Source organism: Diadema antillarum, unplaced genomic scaffold (genome assembly GCF_040938485.1).
Source record: "Diadema antillarum isolate AM-2024a unplaced genomic scaffold, OU_Dant_1.0 seq00000413_RagTag, whole genome shotgun sequence".
In the NCBI taxonomy this organism is placed as follows: Eukaryota; Metazoa; Echinodermata; class Echinoidea; order Diadematoida; family Diadematidae; genus Diadema; species Diadema antillarum.
Window position 1 is genome coordinate 1,398,519 of NW_027271399.1, and position 14,711 is coordinate 1,413,229.

The 14,711-nt window shown below is 36.8% G+C and overlaps 1 protein-coding gene across 1 annotated transcript in view; it reads right to left on the reverse strand.

The window, feature by feature from the left end:
- The window catches only part of LOC139732314 (maltase-glucoamylase-like), a 59,766-nt gene that overhangs the window by 10,744 nt on the left and 34,311 nt on the right, over positions 1-14,711 (reverse strand). The window contains 16 exon segments of the mRNA XM_071643184.1: positions 1,059-1,175; positions 2,054-2,088; positions 2,496-2,629; positions 3,508-3,640; positions 4,161-4,245; positions 5,286-5,305; positions 5,308-5,398; positions 5,842-5,904; positions 6,482-6,510; positions 6,513-6,591; positions 7,532-7,663; positions 8,062-8,187; positions 8,645-8,757; positions 9,821-9,917; positions 10,777-10,945; positions 13,756-13,904. Coding sequence (XP_071499285.1) covers positions 1,059-1,175; positions 2,054-2,088; positions 2,496-2,629; positions 3,508-3,640; positions 4,161-4,245; positions 5,286-5,305; positions 5,308-5,398; positions 5,842-5,904; positions 6,482-6,510; positions 6,513-6,591; positions 7,532-7,663; positions 8,062-8,187; positions 8,645-8,757; positions 9,821-9,917; positions 10,777-10,945; positions 13,756-13,904 — 1,572 coding nt within the window.

Here is a 14,711-nt window from a genome sequence, read left to right on the forward strand (position 1 = left end):
TTAAAACAGTTCAAAAATTTGGGTCAGGGATAGAAATAACCAAAGTAAAAAGGTAAGCAGCATAGTTAATGTTCAGTATTGCTTACAACTGACCTACAAACATGCATAAAATGTGATAACTCGAACATTCTTTTTTAAATCCTTGCTCCCAATGGTAAACAATGCCTTTAAATTAAAGTGTTCACGTGGATATTACCATATAAGACGTGTGTGAGAGAGTGAAATAGGAGAGGGAGGGTCGTCGTAGGGTGCGTTTATCAACTCCTTTTCTCGGCAGAAACAGGTTTTCCAAACAGCTTTCAAGGAATTTTTACGAGTTGATAAACGCAGAGCTGTTTTGAAAGCCCTTTCGGAAAGCCTTTTCGAAAGCCGCAAATTTGTGGCTTTCCAAAGAGGTTTTCTAAACAGGTTTTCAGAAACCTGTTTGTAAAAACCTTTTGAAATTGATAAACGCAAAGCTGTTTTGAAAAGGCTTTGTGCTATTTGTAGTATTGTACTGCAGTTACGAACAATGCACGCCTTATATAACCTCTTCCACTCGGTCGAATTGCGCAATGCAGCTGTGCAGTGACAGGCCAGTTATCGTGTTCGCGAAGAGAGTTGATAAATGCAACTACTACTATTTTGGAAGCCGTTTCTAAAGGGCTTTGGAAAGGGCTTTGGAAAGGGCTTTGGAAAGGGCTATCGAAAAGGCTTTTGAAAGCCGTTTAAACAGGGGAAAGTTGATAAACGCAGCCAAAGTCTCATGCCGCCACTCAGAAATATTTTGAAGTATGTGCTAAACTGGAGCTGCCTCACAGATAGGAAGACAATTGATTCATGTGGCATTGCATCCTGAATCGTCACTCTCAAAGGAAGAAAATGTCTTTATGATGGTAATTGCTTTTCGCCGTCCCTTCTTAGAAAACAAGCGGCACATTAATAGTACAGGGCTTTGGAAAGGGTCTTCGAAAGGGCTATGGAAAGGGTTTTCGAAAGGGCTATCGAAAGGGCTTTCGAAAGCCGTTTAAACAGGGGAAATTTGATAAACGCAGCCGTAGTCAGCTGAGTTAGCATACCTGATTTCCTATGGCATTATGATTTCTGGCATACGGTTGGAAGGCCCCCACTTGGTGCCATCTTCGACACAGTTCTTCCGGACTGTCATTGAAGAAGCCACAGATATCCACTCCGACCTTTTCTCACGGAAAGTTACATACATAAATACAATGATTAGTATATTTGCATATTGTTAACTTACTTCTAATCACTTGATTTTTATAATAATGTATGATTATAGTAAGGTGCTACAATCATGACAATCATTGTACATTCTTTTCATCCTACAAAATTTCACGCACCTTTTCTTTTTTTACGAAAAAAAGAGTGATGTGTAGTGTGATGTATGTTCTTGACAAAAAAATGAAATAAAAAAGAATGAATTGAATTGAATATTTTTCTTTTGTATTCAGTCACTGATTCTACTATTAATTTTCTCTCCGATTTCATGATTCCATTTTATTCCAATAGGATGTTTTAGTGTCATATCAATAAAATACATTGAAAATTAACATGTAGGCCTATCATATTGCTTGAGGAAGTTAAGTGATCACGTTATTGTATAATATAGTAATACAGCTGTGATAGTAATATAACAGCGAGGGTCCGATTCAGTATATCGGGAGCTAAGAGTCTTTGGGCCACTTTTGCAGATTGAAAATGAGCAACAGTATACCCATTTGAATATTACTATTATCATTAACGTTTACTTGAATAGAGTAGTGAAATGAAATAAAAAAAGGAGTTAATATAATTTTTACTTTAAGAAAAATAGTGCGCTGGATAGTCACAAATCTCAAAGCAACTTTCATTTTTATTACCTGTTATGACGCCTATTTGATTGTCATTGTTTCAATTACACCTATTATCGTCAGACATGAATGTGTCATTACCAAAAAATGCTACATTGTATAAATATTCATTTTAATGTAGCTTAACAGTTCAATCAGTTTGCATAAGTGTGTTGTAATTAAGAAATCAGGAAACTAAACGGGAAGATAAAGCTGTTACTCACATATGGAATTCCAAAGAGGTTGAACTCAATTGTACCTAAAAGAAAGAGATAAAAGCATTACAGCGACAGCATAGGTACCTATATATACAGAGCATTTATTTTTGTCAAATTCTTATTTCTAGATTCAGCATCACATGTCGTGCACTAACACCATGAGACGGAGTAAAAGTTTCCAAGAAGGATGGAGGGGGGCGGTTGGGCGGTTAGCTGTCATAGGTATAATTAAAGTGTCGTTCATTTATACAACAAATATCACACACACATATTATAAAGACGTAGGCCTACATGCCTAGAGTATTATCTTCTAACATTACATCACCAGAATTCCGTTGTCAGTGATATGGGCAGTAAGTTTAGTGGCAATCATCACAACCAGTGAAATAAGAATCATGTTTGAAAACCACATGACATTCATAGCTAGAGAAGGAAGTGTATAATTCACCGATAATTGAGTAGTGTATGTGAGGCCAAGCCGACGTGTTGTCCCCAAGCCAGTGTCCAGCGTATTTCCCGCTTCCTGGGAAAGTAGATCTGGTGACGACCAAACTTCGTTCAAGCGTGAGATTCCTCATAAGCCTGTTACGAGATGCACGGTGGATGTTCAATTCGAATCAATTCAATTCACTTTATCATGTTGGAAAGTATCAAATAACTATTAGCCTACACCACAGACTGTAAATGACTGTCATCACTACAACCATTATTGATGACTGATGGTTGTGCCCACAGGTTATCATTATCATTATTGTTATTACTATCATTATTTTCATTATCATTATTATCTACTACTACTACTACTACTACTACTACCACTATCATTACTAATTACTATTATTATCTAAATCATCAGAATTTCACCACTATGAAAGGATGACTATTATTGTTTTTGTCTGTGTCCGCATAAGTTTGCCAGTCTACAACTCGATTCGCATTTTGTTGAAGAGTGAAAACATAAGAAAAAAAAATCTACGACAATATTCTATAAGCAAGTTCGAATTTCCAACCTGCGAATGTGAAAAAAAAAACAAACAATTGTGACATGAGACATGTTGGTTTTTAAAATTTACTGAGATAAGCATCTGTGACATAATGATTATACATGTGATCTTTAGTAATGATTCTTGCCAGCACATCCGACTGACAGCAATCCTGGCATTTGGCAACGTTTGAAAAGGTTTGTGATTGCATTCATGCAAAATAATGTTTATTGACAAACACTGGTCACGATAGTCTAAACAAGCTCATTTTTTAACATGATAGATCCATTCCATGGATTGTTACGTTCGACAAGCTTATGCATTATGTCACTTTGAAAACGAATCCAGTGCCTAACCAACTGAGAAAAAAAGAAATGTCTATTTTGTTTCAATGTACACATAAGCTACCTACGAACTGGCTTATTGCCAACGATCGTTGTAATATTAGTGGTATGATTAGAGCACAGCTATACTTACTCCTGAGTAGGCTTAGATTGACTCCAGCCATACAAACTGTGCATGTTATAATGTCTCTCCAGCTTACTCCCATCGTATTGTTGCACTGCGTTCAGGCACACGGTCTTGTCGAAGATCTCGTTACCCCAAATGTCTGTGGAGATGACACAGAAAGTATGATTAAAGAACCACCCCCTTCAAGAAGACGTCTAAACGTAGGACACGTGTAGTGGCGTTAAAGAAACGAGTACAACAAAGTCTTGGGGGCATTTCGTGAAGCGGTTTGTCCGACAAATTTGTCGGACAAATTGCATTCAGCCAATCAGATGCTAGAATTTCAGAAGCTTAAAGTAGTTTGTCAGAAAATAAAATATCTGACCAAAACGCTTTATGAAAATAATGCCCCCTAGCTTGCTTGCTCCCAAGGTTGAAAAAAGTTGAGTGTGTAGATGCTATTCTATTCCAGTGATCATGCCGATGAGCAGATATATCGACCTACCTTACAATGTGTTGTTTAATCATCACAAATTTAACAAAGGTTTCAAGAAATAACAATGATAACTAAAAAAAAAAAGAAAGGTTATGTAAAGTCTATTCATCACAAGTTACATTAAGATGTCGTAAATGTGCATTCGAAAGTAGACGTGACTGAGGATGTGAAAGGAGCGACTTACTGGGATGGTACGGCGGATAGTCGTAGGCGTTGTCGGGGCATCCATCTACGGAGCCGTGCACAAAGCTCGCTGGTTCATTCATGTCCTAAAAAGAATGTCCACACATGTAAGTAGAATCAGCTGCGAACAATTTGATACAGAATTTGAATTAGAGATATAGCTAAATATGGTGATGATTATTCATCTAGGTTATTAATTAGTTGTTGTCGCTTTTTTTTCACGGTGAATATAATAATCAAGCAAAGGAAAGCAACAAATTGACAAGAATTACTATTCGCAGAAAAATTTATCAATTCTGTTGAGCAAGAAACAGTTTTTCACTGACACCACGCTGGTACGAAACAACGAAGAAATATAAGACAAACAACATTGGGTTTTGAATGCAAGACATTATTCAGTTTTGCAAAAGAATAGTGTTGCAAAATATAGGTGATTGTTTGATCACAGCATATGGCAGCTGCTTCTTCGTGTTGTGACTTACCGCCCCGTAGTTTGAGTTTGATAATAATGATAGACATAAGGTCTTATTCATCCGGGTTAAAGCCTCTTCAGTATGTTGCCACTTCTGTTACCAGAGAGCTCTGTCATTAGTGTACCCTAGCGTTACCTAGTACCCATCAATATACCTGGGTCGGGAGGTACATTGGTGGGTAAAACATGGTGTCCAAGGACGTAAGCGCTGGACGGGAATCGAACTTGGATCCTCCGATTTGGAGTCGGGAGTCTTATCCACTATGCCTCAGAAGGCGCTTCTCGCATTGTTCATCACTAGTACAAGTCGCCCGTGCGTCGTACCGATTGTCTGTGATTTTATTTATTCATTAATTTTTGTGGTAGTTCATCACTAGTACAAGTCGCCCGTGCGTCGTACCGATTGTGTGTGATTTTATTTATTCATTAATTTTTGTGGTAGATGCCTAAATCTTTCAAATTTGAGATGAATAACCTTGTGCTTGTTGATATTACATACCATGCTTTGGGTTTAGTGCTTGCCGGGTAAACATTAACAAACCGACGGTTTCGGTCTTGACATGGAGCGACGATTAATATCCTGGACACTTTCGTGGCTTAATTCAACCTCATCATTTTTTATACAAACATCGGGAAATATAGAGGCATACTTACAATCCATAGACCGTCAAAGTTGATCTCTTCTTTAAACTTGGTCACTTGATCAGCCACCATTGGACTGTCGAGTTCTTTTGGAAGTCGGGAAACACAGCATAGGCTCGAAACAGCTGCAAGATCAACATGTGACATTGTTAGGTATTAGGGGCAGCAGTATATTGAACATTAATATTATCAATACAATATTGTATTTTGTTTCATCATCATTATTTTAATTGTTATTAACACTACTTCTAATTCCAAATGCATTTTATATAAATCATGACATGAAAGAGTGGTAGGTATGATAATTCATTTCCTTTTTAATACATTAAGGATAAATCACCTATGCCTTGCGCTTCAAAAGGTCAAATAAAAAAAAAAGTCAGCCAACATTGTCTCTTGGAAATCAATACTGCAGACTTACAGATAGTCATACTGATCGTGCAGACTTTCAGAGGATAATTGCACAGTTGACAGAGATCGATATGTAGAAATCTTCGTCACCTATTCATTCAAGAAAGACTGACTGTACACGATGTATGTCCAGTCATATCTTACCACAATTACTTACTCTGACTCCGGTGTCCCAGTCAACTGAATCGTTCACAGTAATGTTGGGATAGTCTGGCCATACCTATAACAATTTAGCAGAGAAAAAAAGGAAGTGCAAACAAATCATTCTATAAAAGGGAATAATTCATTGAGCGGGCTGCTTAACAGGGGGGGGGGGGGGGTATGGATAGTAGCTGCGCTTCAAAGCGAGGGAGGGGTACCATTGATCCTTGACCCTCCCACGCAAACCCTCCCCCCACCCCCCCCCCCCCCCTTTGCCGCCCCAGCTACACATATTATTTGATAAACATGTATGAAGAATCGAATTGATCCATTTACTGAATCAAATGTTGCCATGTTCGGTGAAATTTGCTACAAGTAGTCATGTGTGTTGCAACAAGCAGTCAAGCGTACCTACGGACGAATTCACCTGTAGATTCAGAACTCAACCCCTGTATTGTGCGTGCATGTGTTTGTGTGTGTGTGTGTGTGTGTGTGGTGCGTGTGTGTGTGTGTGTGTGTGCATACGCGGAAATGTATTTGCGTCTGTTGATAGCAAAGTTAATACTTATGATAAAAAAGTCTGTGTATTTTGTAACACAGACAGGTCGATATGTGTTTTGTTATCGAAATATCTATCGTTATAAGTGATGCATTACCTTTCCGTACATCAGATTCCCGTTTCGTCTTTTATGAAGACATCCATCTTTACCCCAAGATCGAAGGGCTCATACGTGCCTGCAGTTTCATTGGCAGAAATTGCCGGGTCCTGTAAAACGAAAAATGCACATAAAGAGTGTTGTCATGATGACAATGATATCAAGAAAAATACCCGGTCATGTGTCCAAAATATGTCTAAAATCTAAGTTCTCATTTTTTTTCTTTCTTTCCGTCCTTGTCCAGTCTTCGTCCAGTTCTTCGTCCAGTCTTCGTCCAGTCAGTACAGTGGCTGGACAATGTGGCTATAAATGTAATCAAGAGGCGGAGTCGGGTTGATCAATCAAGGGTCACGTCACGAGTTAGACACCCACGAGTCATACAGTTTACGAGTAATACAGCCCACAGGTCATACAGCCCACGATTCATACAGTCCACGATTCATGCAGCTCACGAGTAATACAGCCCACGAGCTGCACACTAACTGAACAAGGTCAACGAGCTCGACATCAAGTAGAATGGGCCAACCAGCTATAGATACAATCCACGAGTTAGACAGCATATAGGCACATAAGTCCCACAATTTGACGCCAGACTGATAGGGCCCATGACCTTGACACTAGAAAAAAAAATGTCGATGAGCTCGACAATAAAGAGGTTTAATCATGTTATATTGAGTTTGAACCTTTCTTCTCTAGTGTCAAGATCAGGCTGGGTCTTATCTGCCTATAGTGTGGACCTCCTGGACCTAAATTACCTAGTTTTAAGCTCGTGAGCTGTGTGAACGTGGGGCAGGATGACCCCATATAACAGTCACTCGCTGTCAATAATTATTATCGTACCCTGATTCAGAGTATTCCATCATCCATGGATATTAACCTTATGAACGTATGTAGCCTATTACACTAACAGACGCACATACGCACATACAAATCAACTTTTAAACATTGAGCAACACCATACGAACACACAGCGCATGAACACTTCGACGGGATACACTCACAAACTACACGAGCAAATTGATTTGCTCGTCGTAGCTTTCGCCTTCTTACCAACATTATAATGTACCGGGTCCCATCTTCCTTCACGGATTCTACAAAGTCACCCAATCCTACGTAGTTGACAGGATCGATTGTGAAGTCCATCTGTCTTTCCATGTAATCGATGTCACTGTATTGTACATCCTGATAATAAAATGTAAAAATAACGTCATCATCAGTCCTTGACAGAATTGGAATGTTTCATTTTTTTTTTTTTGAATGCACAACTTTATCTCAGGTTGTCTACGTTCATATTTGATAACATGGCGTGTTCAAGATCAGAAATTGGTTTTGTTATTTTGTTTGTTTGTAATCAATGTTGGTTGCTGGTTCTTTTTATAATATTATTTATAAAAATGACTATACCTTTTTAGTCTTCATAAACAATTTCGACGTCTCCTTTATACAAGGAAGAACACGGAAACTCTTGCCGTCGAAATTAAAGAACTTTTTTTTCGTACGAATAGATTGTGCCTCTTTTTTCTTTAGATGAATATAGGATCTGTTAAGTGTTCATACAAAACAGTTATTCAATAACTTACGTGGGGGATGTCATAGGTTCGCATTGATTGAACGACGTTCTGCAAGTTGGTCAGGTTGTTGTATCCGTACCTACTGAGCTGGTATCCTAGCGACCAGTAAGGAGGCATCATCGGTCGACCTATGACCTATAGGGGGAAAAGTAATGTGTCAGCCAATGTCATGAATTTGCATGATAGGCATTATAACTACAAACAGTTCAGTGTCAAACTTAAATAATGTTAGAAAACATTACAAAGTATTACCCTCTTACATCAAATTAAAATTTTGTAGAAATACATGTTTGTAAATACCCTATGATACTTTCTATGGTGAAGCTATATCAAGTCAGTGATCATAGAAAAACAAAATGAAAAAACAACGATATCACGATCAGAGGAATTACAGGTTTGCTACATTACACGCACTATGGACATTGAAACCGGACTAATTTATGTAAAAGTACAACGTCAATCCGTTTCGTCACTGCATTTACATGTAATAGTCAAATGTACATCTAATTTTCTGGTTACTAGTATACATTTTTCTCGTTTCATTTGTGGATGCACTATTAAATGTTCCTACAGTGGTGTGTGTGATTCTCACCTCTGTGTATTGCTGAACAACTTCTTCGGGGGAGGGACCGAGGAACATATAAAAATCAAGAACGCCCCCAATCGTCCTGTAAGTGAGGGCGGGGGTTGGTTGAACAGTGAAGTCTGCGGAAATGACAGGGAGAGAAAATGTGTTTCATAGCATTGCAATTGGCTCACATTACCAATGTGTATTGAATTGTAGAAGCCTGAATCATTGTTTTACGATAACAATCATATCGCTGCAAGTGTTATCATGCTCTTTAAATATTTTCTTCTCTTTTCTTACTAAGCTTGTCAAAACAGCGTGATAATTACACACTTTTACTTTATGCATGTTAATTTATTTGCGACCCTGCACCACGAAACCAACAAAAACTCGACAGACAATTATTTTTAGCTAGGGACAGATTCTGAAAGAACAGATTCTTAGCTTTAAAATGATGTATAATTCATTTTAAATGTATTCTCATAACCTATATGAATATTGGAAAGAAATCACACACACTGGAAAAGTTTTAACTGAGAGAAGAGATTGGAAGTATAGGGCCTATTCAAGCGCACTTTAATCTATACTAAGCTGTGCTACCTGTGCAATGAACGGCACGAAAAAAAAACCCATGATGTAAACCACTGTAGCAACCACAATGAATGGATTATCAGATTAAAATCAAATTGAGCATGATCTATTAACACAAAGACTGTCTACTGTTTTGTGTAAATGGCAACTTTCAAAGCAATAGCATCATCCTTTCAAAAGTTATTAGAATCAAAATAAAGTGAAGACTGTGAAAAGGGTTTTCAAGAAATGAAAAGGGATCTCTAAGAAAAACCTGATTACACTACTCTGTAAAAAGAGCAGTTGTAGAGAAAAACTGCTGATACCCACTTTCCCGTTCAATTTATGATCCGAAACTCAAGAATAATGTAAAAGAAGAATAGCTCTTTCAGAAAATATGAAAAACTCAAAATTGACCCGTTTTACCTTTCTTGAGTCCTCACGAGAAATATAAGGGTGCAAGTTTTTAATTGATTTGTGATGCATTGTCACATTTGGTCTTGTTTCTCTGGTACAATGTGCACATGACAAAATATGTTTGAATGTTATTGATTGATAACAGCACATACAGAGAGGGATAAAAAAAGAGAGATAGAAATAGAAATAGACAATGAATTCATGTTGTCTTACCTTGGGCATTCGAATTGAGAAGTAGAACACCATGGGCGTTCCCGTCATACTCGGTGTTCAGATAAAAAGGATGAACTCCGTACAGATTACCTTTGTACTGACCGAGTAAACAAAGTGTGTTGAAGTGTAAGTATCTAAATATTGACCGTCAGACAAGAATCCACCCATTTCTGTTCCTTAATAGCAAGACGCCTCAGAATGTATTCAAAGATCTAGCTCAATCTCTCGATGCACAGGTGTAATGTTTTGATATCTGGTCACAGTTACATTTTGTCCCCTTCCTCTTTCGACTTCTTTTACCTACTTTCTTATTTTTTTTAATAGTGCAGTTTTATTGATATTGTCACTAAGAGCACCAATTGTGTTATATTTCTTCCCAATTTTCTCGTTTTTTCTGTCTTAGATTAATTTTCTTGATCACAAAGGACTCAGATTACGAATACATGCAAGACATTATTCAATTTTACATGGTGATTAGGTCTTCTTTTTTTCGAAATGGAGATGTTGTCGATTAACTCTTACAGTTTGATCCTATTCTCATAACAGTGATAAAAAAGGCTCGATATACAAAACAGGCCACCACGTCACAACTGTGGCTTCTGATATCCCTATTTAGGGGGCAGTTCTAATCAAGAGAAAATTAACATCATCACCTCCTTCTAGACTAATGAACAATGGCACATGATAATTCATGTTTCATCATATGGATTATTTCATCTCTGTCTAACTGTTATCCAAGTGCTTACAGATGACATAATTTGCGTTATAAAAAAAAAAATGTTTCGTGAATACATGTATTAACTTTTGCTTTCAGTTGATAAAGAAAAATACACAAGAAAGTTAACCAAGCACAAGACAAATACGATGAAGAGCCAATCTCTGAATTTATTCTGTGAATTTGAATTTGAATTTGAATTAAACTATTTCATACATCAGGTACCAAATTCTTGACTTACGGAGACAGGCTGGTCTCGAGAGAACATCCCCCACGTCTGCCAGTTGAGGTCGTGCTTGAAACTGTGGTGCTCGTGCTCTCCAAAGCCATAGATATTTGACGAAGGCAGGCGAGTGGAGATGGTCAGAAATTGGTCCTCAAAAATAAAAGCTCCGATAGACGTATCCCATCTGGAATGATGTGATGCCCGATGGATAGTTATCATATATTTTATTTCTCCACTTTTTCTTTATTTTTTTCTGAATTCTTGTCTTTTTAAAAGTGCCAAAACACCTTCGGCTTCTGTGAATGAAAATGGATTTTTCAACATTACGTTGATACGTATTTTGAGGACATCCATATGTAGAGGAATCAACGACATATTGTTGAAGTCAAATATGACGATTACATTTGAATGTATATAATTATTGAATATAAATTATCTATATATACACTTTATCTGATTTACTTCTCCTTTTATCTTTTCTTGAGAAAAATTTTGTGTCCATACTGCACTTAACTTAACTTAACTTTAAAGCAAAACTCCGTCGATGATGATGTTAATGATGATTATAACAGTGATGGCAATGGTGACAATTCTATAATTGAAATAATAATCATATAGCCACGACAAATGTTACTGCGCGTGTTACCTCCTCTAGTGTTCCCATGATAAGTCTTATACAGGGGCCGAAAATTAAGAGCAAGTTCGGATTTAGCTTATGTGCACGTGGGCACAAATCTAATGATTTTTCCCCCTCCCAGCTGCGTACACATTTCAGATGTGTACGAAGCGACATAATGCATACGCTTGCCCGCCAAAGAAATTACGTCATCAATCAAAATTCCATCAATTAAATTCTTAAATCGCTAGTCATGTTCAAACAAAGGATGAACTTGTGAAGACCAGGTGACTAAAGTGATCCGTCAATTAAGAATTCATTATTTTGAATTGAAATAATTTAACTATGACTGTTGGTTTTTGTTTAAATTTATATTGCCAAATACGACTTTTGTTGTCAGGTGGATGTGCTGTCAAGCACCATCACTAGGATTACTTAAATATCATAACATCACAGATGATTATCTCAGTAAATACAAAAGCCATGTGCCTTTTTAGTGCAAATCACCTTTTCTTTCTGCTCATGCGCAAAGTGAATCCTGAACTGACTTTCATCATCAATTTCAAAATGGTACGAAAGTTTACACCAGATTGAAAGGGGCATCACAAGCAAAATAAGTTCATAAGGATGCACAGCATCGGGTAGGACTGGAACTCTTTTCTGAAAGTCTATCCTCTCTCTATCCTATAACTCTGCTATAGCCATATTGATTATAGTTCTTACGGTTTTTTCTACATCCTTTGTTGTTGTTGTATTCTTTAATTTTCAAACTTAAGTTCAAATTCCTGCGCAACCTGCTTATCGTTACGGACGTGACGGAGCATTATTATTTGCCAAGAGCACCATGTGGTACTGCAAAGGGGTCTGTTTATGTTATCAACAACATATGATTACTGTAATCTGGAAGCATGAATAATGATTACCATGAGGTAAGAGATATAAATGATATATTTAGCTATGACGCTGAGCGAAATATGATTACTGCAGTAGCTAAACAAGCAACTAATGCGGCACAGGTGGCAATCAAGATTCTTTGCCCCTCCCCAGAGTATTCGTCAAGTATATTGATGTTTTACATTGTTTATTGATGTTTTACATTGTTTATCGATGTTTTACATTGTTTACATGATTTACATTCATCATGGTCATAGGTACAAAATTAAATTCAATTTTGTTTTTGTGACATCAAAAATGTATATGTCATATGACTTATGAAAGAAGAACAATATTTCTTTCTAATCAATAAGATCCAGAGACAACTCTTTAGATAAAACATGCGCCGTCTTGTAATGATACATTACCGGGTTTTTTTATTTGACAGATTTGGAAGCAACTATTCATTTGTCTGTTCTGTAATTTATCGATCAAATCGATTAGTAAATCGTCAAAAAATGAAGGAAACCTCTAGTAAAAATGAAATGCATTGTTTTCAACATCTATCTTGAGTGAATGCTCCATGCTGTCAATAGTTTCACATATAATTGTATATTCAGGAGGGACTTATTCACTTAGTATTAGATAAATAGAACACATTGAGCATAAATCATTATCACATTTCCCCCTTTAGAATACTGTTGTTTAAGAGTATTAAAGTATACAATACGCTCATAATTCAATTCTGTTATCTCTTCATGATTATTAAGTTAAATGCTGAAAACTAATCAATATCAATATGAAATTGCTCTTCACAATTAAAAACAAACAAACATATGTTTGTAAATACAGTTCTTGCAGGAATGAATTTGCATGTCCTATTCAACGATACCAGCCCCCATCATGCCAATCAGTGATGTGTACTATTTATATGGCAACAAACAAAGTTTAATATGGAATTTGGAATTCGTTCACTTTCCTTTAACAGTATAGCACAAATTTGTCTTTTCCTCTCCCGACTCATAAACGTGGTATCGCCTGTTTCTGTCTTGCATAATCGAACACCACCCTGAATTTTCTTTGTCAGCAACGCACTAACTTTGTATTTGCTTTATTCTATTCAATGAACTACGGCCATCTACCGTAAACTGGTCTCTGAATAAACTAACCACTGCCGTTGTTTATAAAAGGTTTTTGCCTTCTTCATAAAAGGGGGTGGGGAATTATGATTGTTATCATTCAGACTTTGCCTTTAGTTATCAATATCTTATCACTCCATAAAGGGGAAAAAGAAAAATAACAAAATAATTACATAATGTTGTTGATATTTTATTTGAAAAAAAAAAGAAGTTATACAATGGATATAGGCTTACTACGTGAAGGACTACTGATTATTGAAAGAAAGGTTAGCAGTTGTGCCGGAATATGTTGATTCTCTTTCTCTCTCTTTGAGATGAAAGTTAAAGAAAAGGAGCCAGGAATTTCAGTAGATTATTCATACTTACAAAACCTCTCCTGTCGCAATTCTAGTTATTGTGAGCGTAAATGGATGTGTAGTATAGGTGACGTCATAAGTAGGTGTATCAGCACCCTGGGTAGGTCTTTCTGGCACAGTCAGCGGTACTTCGAAGCGGTCATTAGCCGGGTCGTAAAACTGGATGGTAATGATGGTAATAATCGTTCTTTTTTAATAAATCAGGGTGCGTTTATAACCCATTTATGATTCTCAATTTGAAATTTGTTCGCATTTCTTGTTTTATATCTAGTTTTTGTGGGTGTGTGGTGTGTGCGTATAGCTAGAGATACAAGATTTGATTGAAGGTCTGGGTGTGTTCGTGTGTGTGTGTGTGTGTGTGTGTGTGAATATATATCTTTATTCCCCTTTCATATGCGATGTGTTTGTTCGTCTTTTTCTTGTATGTACATGTAACTTGCAGATTGGTTTCTGAAGAACAATCCTTTCAGCTGTAAAATGTGTTGATGATCTTTGCATATTAATTGACTGTATCAATGAATGAATAGCTACATTATTAGCAAAATTCAAACTCTTGAATGACTCATCTGATTCTCAGTGAACTCGCTTTTTACCGTGTTTCAGTAATCTTTCTACATTCACTGAATGCATGGAATCATTTTGACAAATTCTGACTTATTTGAGGTCGAACACACTACAAAATGAGGAGACATATTGGATTTATCAAGAAAGGACCGTCAAAAATGTTCAAATGTTGGATCGTCGTTGTCAATGGCAGATACATAGTATCCATGCATAATGAATATATCGCAAACATGATTTTGTACTCAACACTTTTTTGCTCTTTTTCATTTTCTTCTGTAATCTTCGTGAGTTTTACCCTCTCTAGATGCCGCTAATATATTTTACCTACTTTACTATAGGGGAAGAAAATCAATTGAATTTATTGTATGAGTAGTTTCATCCCAGTCCATTTTGGACGTAATT